General features: G+C 41.8%; 1 protein-coding gene across 5 annotated transcripts in view; it reads right to left on the minus strand.

The window, feature by feature from the left end:
• Positions 1–3,035: 3,035 nt before the first annotated feature.
• Positions 3,036–18,781, minus strand: part of CFLAR (CASP8 and FADD like apoptosis regulator) — a 46,949-nt gene continuing 31,203 nt past the window's right edge. The window contains exons 8-12 of one of the 5 annotated variants that reach the window (XM_069733599.1): positions 16,179–16,280; positions 13,650–13,709; positions 13,469–13,553; positions 8,437–8,944; positions 5,240–5,490 (exon numbers count right to left, since the gene is read on the minus strand). In XM_069733599.1, the coding sequence (XP_069589700.1) occupies positions 5,373–5,490; positions 8,437–8,944; positions 13,469–13,553; positions 13,650–13,709; positions 16,179–16,280 (873 nt within the window). In that variant the 3' untranslated portion in view covers positions 5,240–5,372. Of the gene's footprint in view, positions 5,491–7,328; positions 7,489–7,653; positions 8,945–13,468; positions 13,554–13,649; positions 13,710–16,178; positions 16,281–18,781 lie in introns of those variants that run through there. The other 4 variants (XM_069733601.1, XR_011314658.1, XM_069733602.1 and 1 more) reach the window with 4 other exon arrangements.

Below are 18,781 nucleotides of genomic sequence, written 5' to 3' on the forward strand. Positions count from 1 at the left end.
ACAAAAGTTTTTGTACAATATTCTAAATGCTCTAATGTGCTTTCGTTTGTATACAAACACCAGGGATTACAATGAATAAAATACAAGGATTACAACTCTATATGTCATTCTGCTCAGTTTATTTACACAATCTCACCACAAATTGGACTGTGTGTGTACAGACTTTTCATGTTGTATACCCATACATGTTTCCTGAAAACACTTATTAACCCCTTAGCGATCACATGTATATTTTTCAGTGGCATTATTTTAGAGCAACATGTTTGTATGGCACTCTAGAATAATGGTGTCAAGAGAGAATGTGCAGCAATTGCTCAAGTGCCTGGCCATATGAGTGGCTGTATCAGACTGCCCTGGCATTTACAAGAAAAGCCAGAAACAATATTTTATCATTTATGTCAACCTGATTGAACTACATTAAGTGCTCCTCTGAGCCCTGCTTATACAATACCAATAGCAATCGCTGGACGACTGGTCACATGACCATGATGCTGGGCCAACTAGACCCAAAACAGCCTGGCAGTAACTGCAATCATTTGTCAGGCCTGATTTATGTCTTGAACTGGGGTGCTATACCACATTTGCAAAAGGTATTTTTGATGTTTTAGGGAACAGATAGTTTCATAGATTTTAAGGTTGAAGGTAGACAGGAGGCCATCAAGTACAACACATAACCTAACATGGTGATACAGAGGAAGGCAAAAAACAAAACTATTAATAAAAAACAAAACCTAGTCCAGACTAAGTGACACTCTCCTGCTGATAAAACACTGAAGCTGCTGAGCAAACGACTTCCCGGGAATTATGCTCTCCCCCTGCCTTATGCTGCTCTCAGATTAAATAGCAAAAACCTGCTGACAGATTCCCTTTAGAAAACAAAAAAAACAGTAAACAAAAAAAATGATACTGTTATTAAAACAAGGAATGCATAGAGGAGAAAATGCGACAACCATTGCCAATACACATACTTTTCTCTATAAGGACTGGCTTATAGCATTAGAGGTCTATCCCTGCCAGCTTTTTCCCCCATCACTCAGGTAGATACAGTTTTTTTCCCCAGAGTGTGTGAGGGAGAGACTTGTCAGTCAAGCTGAATTTTGGGGGAGATGCCTGCAGAGACAGACCTCTGTGACTAGTCATCCTCCAGCCATATTTTCAACTATTTTTCTGTAGCAAACAACATAGATGTTTTTACATAACCTCAGTAACGCACTCGTGGTTCAGAGCTGCATGAATCACGTGGCAGGTTCCCTTTAACCTACTTTATACACTCACAACATCACATGCTTTTTCCATCCAGAAGTCAGCACATGCTCATTGTCTTCTGCTTTTCTATTTACACCTTTCTCGTTATGCCTTACGCATCATTTTGAGATCATTATTCTTTTTCTTTGAACTTAAAATGAACCTCTGTATTTAGTTAATTTTAATATATGTCATAGTAAACTAATATGTTAGAATGTGTGTAGCTAGGTTAGGTGATCATGTGCTGCCAAAAATAAAAGTTTCCCCATGATATCAATCTGCTCATCATACTGAACCAAGGCCAGGTCTAGCAGCTGGCCACACTCATACACTGCCTGATGGACGAGCACTCATATGTCTGCCAGCTAGCTCTCCCGACTCTCCCACACACATGAATGTTTGGCTCACTGAGTGTTCAGGTGTTTTCAAAGTGAACAGAAAAAGTCACTGCCAAAAATTTCTGGAAGAGGCTTATCTCCTGAGAACTAAAGGGAAGGTGCTGAACTGCTTCAACCCTCATCCCCCTAAAGATGGGAGGCCCCCATACACACTAGACTGTTGGTCATTCCCACAGATATCCGCGGATTCAACTGACTTTTGTCTAAGGTGTATGAGGGCCCTAAGTCAAACGTGTTCGAACAGCTAGAAGGATTACTACTAACCATCTAACCAGATGAAACCTGGCCTGGGCCCAATAAAGAACAGAGGGAACCTTTTTTAAATTCTGTACTACATGCCTGTCCTTCACAAATCCATACTTATATATCTTCCAGAATTTCGATACTTGCCACACTTGTAGACAAACATCTGGGGTAAGTCTTTAAGGGAATGTCAAGAACTTGGAGAATCTCTTCTTAACACTAGGACTACTGGACTCGTGAACCCTAACTAGAACTACTGCAAGTAAGTAGTCAAAATTACTATACCAGTAGTCCTAGTGTTAATGGATTCCTCAGTTTAAACTGGCGCAGTTCTAGTGAAGGCAGCACAGGATTTCCTATCTCATATTGCCGCTAATCAGCGACTGCTAAAAATGGGTCACCAAAAAACTACAGTCATAAAATAACAAAGCCAGATAGTACTCACACTCCCTATGCCCAGTTCGAACTCTCTGGCGCTGCTCCAATCTTTGTGCTTTGGCTGTAATGGTGCAGTCTACATCGGCAGAGCTGCTGCGCTCAGTGATTGGCTGCAGTTGTAATGCGTGCTGTAGTTGGGACCATCGCAGCTAAAACACAGAGACTGGAGCAGCGGCACACAGTACTATCTGGCTTTATTATTTTGCATGACTGCAATCGTTTGGGAACTACTTTGGTGAAAGTGGAAAACCCCTTTAATGTGAATTTTGATCAATAATAATTGCCTTTTTAAGAAAGATTGTAAGGGGTTTTTTTTGTCTCATTCTTTTATATATACACAGCAGTTGTATTTTTACAAGATCAACCCACACTCATTGACAAAACAAAAAAAACAATAAAACAATATAAGTAGTAATATAAAAACTACAAAATATAATTATGCATTGATGCATCTATATGATGATGCGAAGACAAATAAATATGATCATAGCTGCCTTAAATGTGTAACATGAACATCAGCATTTATAAAACTTTTTCATTGAAGTGAAAAATAAATCTAGTGTTGTATCATGATAAGGAAATCCTGTGATAAAACATTGCACCACAGTCTACCTGCATCCAGCTGAAAAAGAGCATTGGGAGGGGAGGCCCGTCAATCAGTTGCCCTTTGCTGTGGCCTTTTTTTTTATTATTTTTATGCTTTTATTTTTTCCTTCCCTTCATCCAAGAGTCATAACTTTTTTTATTTTGCCATCAAGATGGTCATATGAGGGCTCATACTGGTACACAGGAAAAAAAATACAAGTGCAATGAAATAGTGTAAAAAAAAATATGTACATGTTCAAAAATAAAAACAAAATTAAAAAAGTGCTTTGTGTCACCATTTTCAGAGACAAATAACTTATTTTTCGGTCAATGCAGCTGCATGTTTTCTTGCGCAGCGCACTAATTATTTTGTACCATTTTGGGTGCATGTAATATTTTAATCACTTTTATATTTGTGGTGGAGGTGCAGCAACTGGAATACAGCAATTTTTTGGCATTCTGATTATTTTGATTATTTTTACTTTACCTTACAGGCTAAATCATTTTATATTTTCTGTTCTGACTTTTATGAACATGGCAGTGCCAAATGTTTTATTTTATTTTATATTTTTAATTCAGGAAAAGGGGGTAGGGATTTTTTTTTTCTTTTACTTTTTTTTGTACTCATTACTGGGCACTTGAAGCTTTTTTATATACTTCAATACTTGTATATAGCAGTACAGTAGCGAAATTAAAGATGGCAGCAGCGTGGAACTCCAGTTTGACCCCGGATACCATAATAACCCATTGGCATCCTAAGATCATATTGAATAGGGCTCATGAGAGACGATGCACTTGCAATCAAGCCATTGAAATGATGTTGTCAGTGATTGACATAAGTATTTACAATAATTAAACAGCAGTGATTGGAGCTAGCTCTGGTAGCTTCAGCTACAAGCAGATCCCCGTCCTTTAAATCATCAAGCTGCTGTACAGGAAGCTCCAAACCCCGAGACCCGACATGCACGATGCATGGTTACAGGATGTAAGGAAGAGTTTAATGAGAAAATATCCATCAAAATTAAATATAGTTTGCATATGAAGCCCTGCAGCTAATCTTGGGACATTGCATAAATGCCTGTCTTTTTTTTTAGTACTATCTACTATCTAAAGTAAAAGTATGCAGCAGTGGTGGTGGTAAAATTGAAAGATTGATTAACAGAGAAACACAAATATAAAACAGTGGTTTTATATCAAAACCAATATATGTCGCCATGAATATCATTATTACTATGCATACACTTGTAGTTTTATCGGGGCATAGTTTCTAGAAAAAAAAACTCCAAACTCTGGGATACTTGTGTGATCTCCATTTGACGGACGCAGAGGGATGCATGAGAAATCTCTAGCGCGTGAAACAATAGTGATACTGAGCACAGGAAGTGGCAACTTGTAATAGGTTTCTGGTTTTCGACGGCACCCTCAGTATTTACAATTGCACGTTTAGATGCTTAATATTTTTGCAAACTTTGCTTTTCCTCAGGCTATGTTGCGGTTTTTACAGCGGAACCGCAGCGATTTTGATGCTGCGGGTCCGCAGCAGTTTCCATTGCGTGTACAGTACAGTAAACATGTAAACCTATGGAAACCGCAATATGCTGCGGGAAAAACCGCGCAGAAACGCAGCGGTTTACAACCCGCAGCATGTCACTTCTTTTGTGCAGAATCGCAGCGATTCTGCACACATAGAAATGCATTGATCCGCTTACTTCCCGCATGGGGCTATGCCCACTATGCGGGAAATAAGCGGATAATGTGCGGCTGCTACCCGGGGTGGAGGAGAGGCACTGGGAACCATATTTGTGTAAAAAAAAAAGAATTAAAATAAAAAATAATGATATACTCACCTCTCAGTGCTACACGCGGCCGTCCGGTCTCAGGTTGCTATGCGAGCAGGACCTGCGATGACGTCACGGTCACATGACCGTGACGTCACGAAGGTCATTCTCGCACAGCATCTTTGGAACCGGACCGCCGCCTGCAGCCCCCAGGAGATCGGGACGTCAGAAGGTGAGTATAACCATTATTTTAATTATTTTTAACATTACTATTGATGCTGCATTTGCAGCATCAATAGTAAAACAAGTGCAGGAGTAACCCGCAGCGGAAACCGCAAGACAAACCGTGATAAATCTGCAGGGATAACCACAGCGGTTTTGCCCTGCAGATTTATCAAATCCACTGCGGGAGAACCCGCGGGAGAACCCGCAGAGGACCCTGCCTACATGTGCACATAGCCTTACTGTGACAATTTTGTTGTCACATCACATCTCAAAATACCACTGTGCTGCAAATAGTTTATGCATCTGACTTTCTTATTACTAATTCGTTACTAAACTATACATACCGGTGAGTATACAGACAATTATATCACGATACTTCATTACATAAATAGACAAATAAATAAGATTAAAAAATATAACTTTTCTGATGGTAAAAGATGGATAAATTGCATGCTTATTTTCAGTCTTCATGTAGATACAGTTTTTTTGTGAGCGTATGCCTCAGCTGCAGAAAGTATCCGGATTTCTTTGCGTAGATGATGCGATTGAGCTCTGTGTGAATGTCCAGTATATCTTTGCTGTAAGAAGACACAATATTTATTAGCAATAATAGTAGTGATTATGACACAACAACCCCAATTACACTATCTGATAACTGTAAGTTTTACAGTTTTATGTAAATAAAGTCGGTAGGCGTATTTTAAGAATAACACAATCTCTGAATCAGGTCCTCATACCTATTAAAAAACCCTTTGCTCTAAATGTTATTGTGGCACCCCTAGGGGTATTTGCCACAAAAATAGTTACTGACAGTAAATGCAAATACTAAAATAGCCAGACTGCACTACCACCTCCGGCCAGAAGGGGGAGCTCCAGAGACTCCCCTTGATCCATTCTGGTCTGAGAGAAGAACTGGCAGTTGGGCTAAGGAGCTGAAAGTGAGAGGTCATACAGTTGAATCTCTAACAGCCCTGTAACTGTTACCAGGCCTAAATCACCGGCCTGAGGAGAAGAGGGATAGAGAAAAAGGACATTGTGAGAACCGGGTAGCATTAATCACTACCCAGAACAGGCGCAAAGACGGATACCGGATCCGTGGCTGTATTCATTACATATAATACAGCAACCGGAAAAACGTGAGGTGATATCAGCTTCACTAGGGTCGGACGCAGCAACAGACACAGAGTTCAGCGGTACTCCTGGAGGGGGTAAGCCGATAAAAGGACTCGGGTTGCCCGTCGAACCAGGACCCGGAGGGGACAGATTGGGCAGGCAGCCAGTTCACATACAGCAGCAAGGCCACACGGATATTGCGTACAATAAGAGGCGAAGACCCCGGCAGGGTCAAAGTAACTCAGAGTTCCCATACAGACTCCGGTGACAGGACTGGTTGTAAATCCTTTTTTGTTAAAGTAAACTGGTTAAACGTTTCAGTGCCTCAGTCTTTCATTTGGACAATAGCCATCTATCCAGGATTGGGATCATCGCCGCTGGGAGAACCTGCTGCTGATCAAGTAAGTGCCTGTTCCCTCACGATACCCTTTACACTGTGCATTGCCTGAGGCCACAGCACCGGGTCAAGCCACCCGTGACACCCCCCTCAAGAGACAGACCCCATTGGTCCGGTGCTGGGTACCCCGGTCTCTTGGGCGTCACATTATGAATACAATGAAACCTAATGAAAAGGAAGCCTTATACACATAAATACCAGTTTACGTGTAAACTCCTACCTTAGGTCCTCCTTAGTATCCTATGGGGGATCTTTCACCAGCTCAAAGGTGGCCAGTTTTTGCTCTTAAATTATGACAGCTGCCACCCTGTGTATCTTTTTTTTAATTGTTATAAAGTTGCAGAGATCTGGGCCTTTTTAATTAGTGCTGATTTTTATGCTCTAAGCGGTGTGGCTAACAGGGTAATAATTCAAAGGACACGCCCCCAAGAAACGCAAGACACGCCATATCAGTAAGGATACAAATTTGCACCAATTAAAAAGACCCATATCTCTGGATCTATATGTCAAATTAAAAAAACAAAACAAAAACGAATACTTGGGAGCAGTGGGACAAAAAAATAAGACCCAAAACTAGCCTCTTCATTATTATAGAGGAAGGGGACAGGACGGCAGACATTACTACAAGTAGGTGCAATGATGGGGGACATTATCACAGAAAGAGACAGGGGAACATTATTACAGGAAGGTGTAATCATGACGACACTATTACACACATGTCTTTATAGGATCTAGAATGCTACAAAGGCCCTTACATCTGACCAGCATGGAGGTGGGGGGGCACAGTTCCAAATTTTGCATCGGCGCTCATGAGATTCTAGTTTAGCCAGTGGCTGTAAGGTACCATCCAGTAAACCATGTTGGCTGCAGTTCAGGTGCAGAAAGAATCAGTGTGGAGACTGCAGTGCTGGATCAGTGCTACATCATCTTTATTCTAAGAATACTAGAAATATACCATCGCTTTATGAGACGGAAATACCTTTTTAACCGGATACAACTATTATAGTAGCTACATCAAAGTATCTGTGTAAGGCCGGATACACACTATAGCGAGATACGGCCGAGTCTCGCAGGTTAAAAACAACATCTGGCACCGCCACTCCGGAGCGGAGCGTGCAGCCGCATAGCAATACATGGAGCTGCACGCTCCGCTCCGGAGTGCTTGTGCCAGAGCTTGTTTTTAACCTACGAGACTCGGCCGTATCTCGCTGTAGTGTGACTCCGGCCTAACTGGAACAGTTTTACTGAATCTCATGCTAGAAATAAAACAGTCAGTGCACTGCATCTCTAGTAAATTACTTCCAAAACTTATCACCCAGCTACCGACCTTTGAAGGGGTCGTCTGATTTTGTTAAATGGGTAAAATTGCAAAAATTGAATGTGTAAAATCTGATGAAAGTACATCTTAAAAATCTTCTCTGTTGCCAGGAACAGAGGAATTATTAATTCTATAGTTCACAGCTCATTGCAGAGGTGGCAGGTAGAGTTTACAAAAATGTTTTGCAGGACACAAGTCCAGCAACCACATCGGCAGTCCATGGCTGTTGGCCTGTGAACATCCTCCTGCTGACATCTCCAGCTCCACATTTGATTAATTGGCTCACTATGAGATGATTCGTGGCACTCAAAACAAGGCCGACACAGCACCTAACCTACTAATCAGATGATGAGTCGAGGATGCCAGCAGGTAGGAGCAGGTCTGCCGGGCTCTGGTCGAGTGGGCAAAGACAACTAACGAAGCAGCTGCTCACTCTAGTGACTGATTTCCTAGGAAAGGAGCATGGGCTTACAAGCTCTTTTAGAGGTTGCAATCGCTGCTTGAAAGCTGACTGTGTCGCGTCAGTGTGCCTATGCTTCTCCGATGCTCACAGGCAGAGTTGCTTCTGTTTGCAGTGTGAGAGTGCACAGTGCAGGAAAGCGAACACCCATGCCGCTGGTCTGAAATGTCAATCATCTGGATCACACAGCTTCTTTGTTAATAAACAAGGTATGTCTGTAATGTTTTGAGTATTACCTGGATTTCTTTTCAGCTAACAAATCCCTCAGTGACCTCAGGTATACAGAAGGAAAGCCTGAAGATCTCTGCAGTTCCAACTCTTTCACTCTACAATGACTCCAAAAGATATCGGCTTCATTGGGTATTCTCGAATGGTTCTGAATCTGTGGGCGACGTGCAGCACATTCTTGAGGACCATCCACTTCTACACAACCTTCCTCCTCAGTATCACTGACCAAATAGTTTTGAATAAAGAAGAGTTTGGGCTTTCCTCTGAGGTTTGGACATGATTGTCCTGTGAAAAAACTCTTAATTCTATCTAAAGAGAGACCGGGCAAGTCTCCATCTAAACAGAAAAGAGAGTCTGCGTTTCCCCGACTAATAATAATGCAGACAAAAACGTCATGCTGTCTGTGCTGCTCCATGTGTGCTACATCTTGAAGAATTGCTTCTACTTCATCAACCTTTTTATACATATGACACTCAACAGTAAAGTATTGAGAACGAAAGGCGGCATCAAGCATCTCTGTAAAAGTAAAGAAACCAAAGTGATCAGCATTAGCATTGACAGTGCACATAGAATATAATTATCTCCTTCAGCCCAAACCACAACAATTAACTAATGGTAAGGTTCCTTTACAAGAAGCCTGGCAATTTACATGCTATTACAAGGATCACACAGTCCTGTACTGTGACAAAGAAATGGAATCATCAGTTTCTGATAAGAAATAAAACCCATAGACACAAAGATACTTCATCATTTCGGGTAGGTAGTTGGAAACCTTGTGAGGTCAGTAATGATTTCACACGTATTTTCTGTGCAGGGAGGGTTCAAAAGCAAGTACCAAAGTGCGGACCTGCTTCTTCTTTGAATGTCTGTATATATAGATCACTGGTAAATGTGATTATTAGGTCACCATGTGTATGGGGACAACGGGGAACCTATAGACAATATGTTCCCGGCTTACCAGTGTCCTTACATTACAAACAAATAATAAATCAGTACATAGTGTGCAAAAGAAAAATATTTAACAAATTATAAAATTTATATATATATATATATATATATATATATATATATATATATATATACATATACATATATACATACATACATATGATGACTGCTTTGCACACTCTTAGCATTCGCTTGATGAGCTTCAAGAGGTAGTCACCGGGAATGGTTTTCACTTCACTGGTGTGCCCTGTCAGGCTAAATAAGTGGGATTTCTTGCCTTATAAATGGGGTTGGGACCATCAGTTGTGTTGTGCAGAAGTCTGGTGGATACACAACTAATAGTCCTATTGAATAGCCTGTTAGAATTTGTATTATGGCAAGAAAAAAGCAGCTAAGTAAAGAAAAACGAGTGGCCATCATTACTTTAAGAAATGAAGGTCAGTCAGTCCGAAAAATTGGGAAAACTTTGAAAGTGTCCCCAAGTGCAGTGGCAAAAACCATCAAGCGCTACAAAGAAACTGGCTCACATGAGGACCGCCCCAGGAAAGAAAGACCAAGAGTCACCTCTGCTTCTGAGGATAAGTTTATCTGAGTCACCAGCCTCAGAAATCGCAGGTTAACAGCAGCTCAGATTAGAGACCAGGTCAATGCCACACAGAGTTCTAGCAGCAGACACATCTCTACAACAACTGTTAAGAGGAGACTTTGTGCAGCAGGCCTTCATGGTAAAATAGCTGCTAGGAAACCACTGCTAAGGACAGGCAACAAGCTGAAGAGACTTGTTTGGGCTAAAAAAACACAAGGAATGGACATTAGACCAGTGGAAATCTGTACTTTGGTCTGATGAGTCCAAATTTGAGATCTTTGGTTCCAACCACCGTGTCTTTGTGCGGCACAGAAAAGGTGGAACGGTTGGACTCTACATGCCTGGTTCCCACCATGAAGCATGGAGGAGGAGGTGTGATGGTGTGGGGGTGCTTTGCTGGTGACACTGTTGGGGATTTATTCAAAATTGAAGGCATACTGAACCAGCATGGCTACCACAGCATCTTGCAGCGGCATGCTATTCCATCCGGTTTGCGTTTAGTTGGACCATCATTTATTTTTCAACGGGACAATGACCCCAAACACACCTCCAGGCTGTGTAAGGGCTATTTGACCAAGAAGGAGAGTGATGGGGTGCTACCCCAGATGACCTGGACTCCACAGCCACCAGACCTGAACCCAATCGAGATGGTTTGGGGTGAGCTGGACCGCAGAGTGAAGGCAAAAGGGCAACAAGTGCTAAGCATCTCTGGGAACTCCTTCAAGATTGTTGGAAGACCATTCCCGGTGACTACATCTTGAAGCTCATCAAGAAAATGCCAAGAGTGTGCAAAGCAGTCATCAAAGCAAAAGGTGGCTACTTTGAAGAACCCAGAATATAAGACATAATTTAGTTGTTTCACACTTTTTTGTTAAGTATATAATTTAAATGAGGTGCGTCCAAACCTTTGGTCTGCACTGTATATAATGTATATATATACATATATATATATATATATATATATATATATATATATATATATATATATATATATATATAATAATGTAAACAAGTGAAAAAAATAAAGCCCTTTTCCAAAAAAGTGTACAGCTCTAGAATCTCAAAACGCACCAATTTACCATGGTTGCCGCTAAAGCTACTAAAGAAAGGAGACACACAGCAAATATCAGAATGGGTGCTTAATCACCATACACAACAGGAGTATAATAAGAAAAAAAGGACCATTGCACAGCAATAAGCACTCCTGTATATACATTTTATTGGGACTAAAAACATGCACAAGTAGAAACAATTAAAACCAAGATACCCCAGAACACTGACATTCACAATAAGTTTGGGAATCACTAAAATGTAAAGCAGGGGATCGTAAAGTATATACAGTGGTTTACAAAAGTATTCAAACCCCCCCACCATTTTTTTTTACCTATTTTGTTACATTTCAACCTGTGTTTAAATATTAATCCGATTTGTATGTGATGCACCAGCACTAAATAGTCTAAGTTGGTGAAGTGAAAAAAATATAGGCATAAATTAAATTCATGGGATCAAATAACTAAAAATTGGCATGCGCATATGTATTCACCCCTTTTGCCATGAAGCCCCTAAAGATTTCTGGTGCAAGCAATTACCTTCAGAAGTCACATGCGTAGTGAAAGGATGTCTACCTGTGCAATCTAAGGGTCTCTGGGTACCTGGTCTGTCAGTATATACACTTCACCTTTTCTGAAAGGTCACAGAGGCTGCAACACCACTAGTCTAACACCATGAAGACCAAAGAGATCTCCAAACAAGTCAGGGACAAAGTTGTTGAAAAGTACAAGTCAGGGTTGGGTTCTAAAAAATATCCCAATCTCTGATGATCTCCCGGAGCACCATCAAATCCAATATCATCAAATGGAAAGTACATGGTACCACAACAAACCTGACAGGAGAGGGCTGCCCACCATAACTCTCACCCCGGGCAAGGAGGGCATAAATCAGAGAGGCAGCACAGAGACCAAAGATAACCCTGAAGGAGCTGCAGGGTTCCCAAGCAGAGACGGGAGAATCTGTCCATAAGAGCACAATAAGCAGTACACTCCAGAAAGGTGGCCTCTATGGAAGAGTGGGCAGAAAAAAAATCTTTAATTACACACAAAAATTGTAAGGCTCATTTTGAGTTTACTAAAAGACATATGGGAGACTTCCCAAATGTATGGAGAAAGGTGCTGTGGGTTAGATGAAACAAAAATTTAACGTTTTGGCCACCAAGGTAAACACTATGTCATGAGCCAAATCAACACAGCTCATCATCCCAAGAAGACCATACCCACACTGAAACATGGTGGTGGCAGTATCATGCTGTGGGGATGTTTTTAGCAGCACGAACAGGAAGTCGAGGAGAAGATGGATCGTGCAAAATACAGAGATATTCTTCCGCAAAACCTGTTTCAGACTGTCAGTGATTTGAGACTGGGATGGAGTTGACCTTTCAACAATGTAACACTCAAGTAGTTTAAGGGGAAACATGTAAATGTTTTGCAAGCCACTGTATATATCTTCTAGTAGATATATATTATTGGTTCATACTGCTTTCATAGTTACTACATTATTATTATTTAATTATTGTGCTACCTTTTATATTTGTGTCATTGTCTGTATCTGTCTTTTTTCCAGATTTTATTGTGGATATCTTCACATTTACCTGGCTTGACTGTGGGTCTTTTATATATACGGACCCCTGCTTTACATTTTTGTGGTTCCTACGTTATTTATTGTGCGTGCACGTCAGTATTGTGAGGGTATCTTGGTCTCAATTGTTTTAACTTGTGCAGGTTTTTTTGTCCCAATAAAATTGATATACCTTTATACAGATGTGCTTAACGTTGTGTATGCTAAAGCTACAGCAGCCTCATGCTTCACTGATCAAACGCGGCAACAGTAGTGTTTCATTAGCTATCATGCAAAAAAAATTGGAGCAAAGTACATGAACCATGAAAAACCATCTGCAAAATCTGAAGAATGATTTTCAACACATAAAGAACAAGATGCCGGAGTTCATGGGAACCATTCTATATGTGTCAGATTTGTTTCTTGATGTTTTGATCCGATTTTCTGCCATTACTTTACTATGATGTCTTTAGAAATATTCCAGCAGCTCAGTCCGACTGATTAACACCAGGTTCAGTCTTGGCAGAAATGTTTCAGGTTTTTCTTAATGAACAACCATAATTTCCGATAAAGTACAGTATAATACATATGAATAGGGTTTTGTAAAAGCCTATTCCCGATTAGTGGCTATGTGTATACAAAGTTTTTCTTAAGAGATTTTGGAGGAAAAACTGAACGGAAACTCTTCAAATCTTCCTCAAAAATGCAAAACTCTGCAAAAAGTGATGGTTTTGTTCAGTTTTCTTTAAAAACAAACTCGGCAAAAAGACTCCGTGTGCACATAGCCGATTAATAAAAATCTGGCATGCTGTTAATTTTTGATTCCACACCAACATTTCAAAAATGCTAAACTTTCTGTAGATTCAGAAAAATGAGATAATGAAGAAGAAACTTACCAGCATCATTCCCAACACAGTCGATTATAACACAGAAGCCTCGGTGGTGTTTTCTTACTGGATAGCTCTCTTCATGGTCTGCGCTCTAGAAACAATAGGTATATGGAATTACAACTTTTGTTTGATTTATTGGGTCACTTAATTTGTTTTTATTTTAAATGTTGTCAAAAGGTCTCTTTACAAAATATGGCTGCTTTTCGTTAAACGGTTCCTGCAACTGAATCGAAAGATGCCCATTTCTCTGTAAGTAAAAAAAAAATGTAATTGGCAGCTCCTGTTCCAGGTTCTAAAACTAAATATTTTACTCTGACATAATATCTAAGTCAACTTTAAATTCTGTTAGCCCCTTTACATATGTCAAGGCTGAAGAGTTACATTTAATCATGCCTTCATGTTTTAACCCCTTCACCACCTTGGGATTTTCTGTTTTTGCGTTTCCATTGGCCATGTGAGGGCTTGTTTTTTTGCGGGACGAGTTGTACTTTTGAACGACACCATTGGTTTTACCACATAGCGTCCTGGAAAGCAGGAAAAAAATTCCAAGTGCGGTGAAATTGCAAAAAAAGTGCAATCCCACAATTGTATTTTGTGGTTTTTTGTTTACTATGTTCACTAAATGCTAAAACTAACCTGCCATTATGGTTCGTTCTCCAGGTCATTACAAGTTTGCAGATATCAAACATGTATAGGTTCTTTATTATTTAAGTGGTGAAAAAAATCTAAAGCTTGTAAAAAGCTGTCGTTTTTAGCAATACATTTTTGGGGTAGATATGATGTTTTAATTGCCTGTTATTGGATTTTATTGCAACTTAGCTGCAACCAAAAAAACCTTAATACTAGCGTTTTAATTTGTTATCTTGTTACACCATTTACCAGTCATCCGAACGCTTCTGCTTGACACAGCAGGGCTTCAGGCCTGGTATGTGTAGCAGAAATGATCATCTGCGATAAACGCTGGCCACGAGGCGGCGATCATAGCAGATTGGTATTGACAAGCACTGGGGTTTTCTGCAGACCACCGGATGTCATGCCAACCCATCAGCGCCCTGCAATCATGTGATGGGGCGCCAATGGGCGGAGTTAGTGACGAGCTTCTGACACATGCCTGTTAAATGCTGCTGTCAGACATTGATAGCGGCATTTAATATGTTAGCAACCGTGGGTGGATCGCAAATCCACCTGCGGTGGTTTGGTGGACATAACGGGTGATCAAATTAGCTGTCATATACCTGAAAAGATGCAGGCTTAGCCCCAGAGCCTGCATCAAAGGGGGGGAGGGGACCTATGTCGTATAGATACGTAATAGGTTGTAAAGGGGTTAAGCTTTATTTATTATAAATTTTCTGGAAATCAAAAGAAATTTATCATCAGGTTTTTGCTATCCTATCAGAGAGCAGCATGTAGCGATTTGTTACTTACTGGGCTGCTTGCTGCAATTTTGATAAAATCACTTTTATCTGCTGCAGATCTAGCAGTTCTCTGAATGCTAAGCTCTGTATAACCAAGCCCACGCCGCTGACTGGCATCTATCTGCATACATTGTGCATAGGCAGAAGGCTGTCAATTAGAGGTGATACCAGGGTTGTACAGAGATTATCAGCATGGAGACTTACCTGGCAGCAGGTTTTTCAGTCCTCTAGTGATAATCTCCTGCTTATAAAACAGTGATTTTATCTAAACTACAGCAATCAGCCCAGTAAGTGACACGTCACTGGAATCAGGGTCTCTCTCACTACATTATGCTGCTCTCAGATTAGGTGGCAAAAACATAGTGACAGACTTCCTTTAAGACCAATTTTATATATGTGCATTACTGGTAAAGGTGCTGACTAAACTATGTGTTCAATGACTTAAACAGAATATTGGGGATCTGTGATGCTTTCAGTTCAGCTTGTTAGGATCTTGCACCTACAATACAGACGCAGTAATCCCTTATTACACTTGATTGATACTGGCCTAACTTCTATTCATTAAACCTTGCTGTGCTGTCCATATAGTTAAAGAGGTGATCTAAAAGTAACAGACTTGTAAGATTAAAATCAATCTATTAAATGTAATAATATAACAGCTTTTCTAGATAAAATTAATAAGTCCTTGCCGTTTCCTCTCTAATCTATCTGCTTTATTTTATTTTTTTACCTACTTCTGGATTGATGACATCTCATGTGAGAATTCCCAGTGCATGCTGGGATACCCAATAGGACGACATCAGGAGCTTGGGGTTACCTCGGCAGCGTCTGGACCCACCTTCAAACAAAGTGTAATCAGTGCTGTCCATTTCAGGGGTCGGGCTAGTCCCTGCTGTATTGCGCATGCATTGGTTGTCAAGTCTGACATATGCTCAGTACAAACTCCCTAAATTGTGCATTATTCCTTTTCAATGCGCAATGACAATGAGCTCCCTCGCCGGCTGTAATGAGAAGTGATGAGCGCACTGTCAGTACGCATTGTAAAGACAGAATGTGGGGAGCAGGGAAAGCAGAGACCAACCAAGCTCCCAAATTAATTTCAGACAACCCCTTTTAGAAGTGTGTGTTTCCAATAAGGCTGCCACAGAAAAGTATTATAAATAAAAAAGCTTCATATTGTATCATCTGATATAAGATTCATGTTGCCTGGACCATGGGCAGCATGAATCAGACACTGGCTGCCTTATTGCAGCAGATTATCTCTTATACTGAAATGCTGCAGTGTTTCAGAGAAGGCATACCTTGAAAAGCTGTTCAGGAACTATGCACCTGGGATGACTAGTCCATGGCAGGTCCCCGGAGGCTTCTCCCCGCCCTGCTCCCCTAGACTGACAGGTCTCTGCCTAAAAATACACAGATAGAGAGCATGAATCGCACTTCAGCTTTCCTAAACCTGTCAAAAACTGAACTCCTCGTGTTCTCTCCCTCTACTAACCTACCTTTGCCTGACATTGCCATCTCCGTGTGCGGTTCCACCATTACTCCAAAGCAACATGCCCGCTGCCTTGGGGTCATCCTTGATTCTGACCTTTCATTCACCCCCTACATCCGATCACTGGCTCGCTCTTCTTACCTGCATCTCAAAAACATTTCTAGAATTCGCCCTTTTCTTAATTTCGACTCTGCAAAAACTCTGACTGTTTCACTTATTCATTCTCGTCTGGACTATTGTAACTCTCTACTAATCGGTCTCCCTCTTGCAAAACTCTCCCCGCTCCAATCTGTCCTGAATGCTGCAGCCAGGATCATATTCCTCACCAACCGTTACACCGATGCCTCTACCCTGTGCTAGTCATTACACTGGCTACCCATCCACTCCAGAATCCAGTACAAAACTACTACCCTCATCCACAAAGCACTCCATGGCTCAGCACCACCCTACATCTCCTCCCTGGTATCAGTCTACCACCCTACCCGTGCCCTCCGCTCCGCTAATGACCTCAGGTTAGCATCCTCAATAATCAGAACCTCCCACTCCCGTCTCCAAGACTTTACACGTGCTGCGCCGATTCTTTGGAATGCACTACCTAGGTTAATACGATTAATCCCCAATCCCCACAGTTTTAAGCGTGCCCTAAAAACTCATTTGTTCAGACTGGCCTACCGCCTCAATGCATTAACCTAACGATCCCTGTGTGGCCTATTTATAATAAAAAAAAAAAAAAAAAAAAAAGGTTCCTCGCATCATGTTCTCATACACTTTATGCAGTATTAGCCCTCTGTGTCTGTACTGCTACATACTTAGGCAGATAACTGGTTCATGCAGCTTTACATGAACACCTGAGCCTTACACTATAGCTGGTCCGAATAACTATAGCAATTGTTACCATCCACCTCTCGTGTCTCCCCTTTTCCCCATAGTTTGTAAGCTTGCGAGCAGGGCCCTCACTCCTCCTGGTATCTGTTTTGAACTGTATTTCTGTTATGCTGTAATGTCTATTGTCTGTACAAGTCCCCTCTATAATTTGTAAAGCGCTGCGGAATATGTTGGCGCTATATAAATAAAATTATTATTATTATTATTATTTCCTTTAATTAGACTGCATACGTCTCTAAGTGTCTGACTGTAGGGATTTCTTTTTATTCTATGCCATAAACCTCTGGCTCTAGTTCCCACCTTTATCCTTTGCCTTTAATAAAACCATGCATACAGCTTAATCACATGCACTTTTCTCTCATTTATTTTTTAAATACAAAGTTACATGTTGTAAACTTATTACAATTTTAGTTTTTAACCTGAGAGTCGAGTGTAATGTGAATAATCAGTGTGGGGGCATTACGGTATTTTTCGGATAATAAGATGCACTTTTGTTCCCCCAAATTTTGGGGGACAGTGGGGGGTGCGTCTTATAATCCGAATCTATGTGCTGTGCTGTACAGGAGGGGGGCGGCTCTGGAGTGGTGTCAGTGGGATGGAGTGGGCTGGCTGCAGGCTGCAGAGACAGCAGGAGGTCCTGTGCTCCCGCTCATTAGCCTCATGTAAGATTCACTGCACCCACTGTCCATCACCTTGGTGCTGAAGCTGCGCCCAGTTGATTCACAGGGGAGCAGCGAATATTACATGTGCCTGCATTTCCCCCCCCTCCCATCATGGATATGGCCCCCCGGTCACTCTTATATGCCCCCACCTATACTGCGGGCAGGCACATGCCCCCCCTGTGCTACTAGCAGGCAGATGATAGAATAACAAATACTTAACTCACCTTCTGATGATGGCTCCCTGCTCCCAGCTCCTTTGTTGTGCTTCCTGTGTCTGTGCTGACATCTGATCATGTGATCGGCACAGCACAGTGATGACATCACTGTGTGCACAGGTCACATGATCCGATGCCTGGGAAACAGGAAGCACAACCGAGGAGCTGTGAGCATGGAGCCATCATCACAAGGTGAGTTAAGTGTTTGTTATTTTATCATGTGTCTGCCAGCAGCACAGGGGGGAAGCATGTGTCTGCCAGCAGCAAAGGAGGGGGCATGTGTCTGCCAGCAGCACAGGGGGGGGGAAGCATGTGTCTGCCAGCAGCACAAGGGGGAAAGCATGTGTCTGCCAGCAGCACAGGGGGGTGGCATCTGTGTGCCAGCAGCACAGGGGGGGAAGCATGTGTCTGCCAGCAGCACAGGGGGGTGGCATGTGTCTGCCAGCAGCACGGGGGGGAAGCATGTGTCTGCCAGCAGCACGGGGGGGAAAGCATGTGTCTGCCAGAGCAACACAGGAGGGGAAGAATGTGTCTGCCAGCAGCACAAGGAGGGGGCATGTGTCTGCCAGCAGCAGGGGGGGAAGCATGTGTCTGCCAGCAGCACAGGGGGGGGAAGCATGTGCCTGCCAGCAGCACAGGGGGGCATGTGT

Source organism: Ranitomeya imitator, chromosome 7 (genome assembly GCF_032444005.1).
Source record: "Ranitomeya imitator isolate aRanImi1 chromosome 7, aRanImi1.pri, whole genome shotgun sequence".
Classification (NCBI taxonomy): Eukaryota; Metazoa; Chordata; class Amphibia; order Anura; family Dendrobatidae; genus Ranitomeya; species Ranitomeya imitator.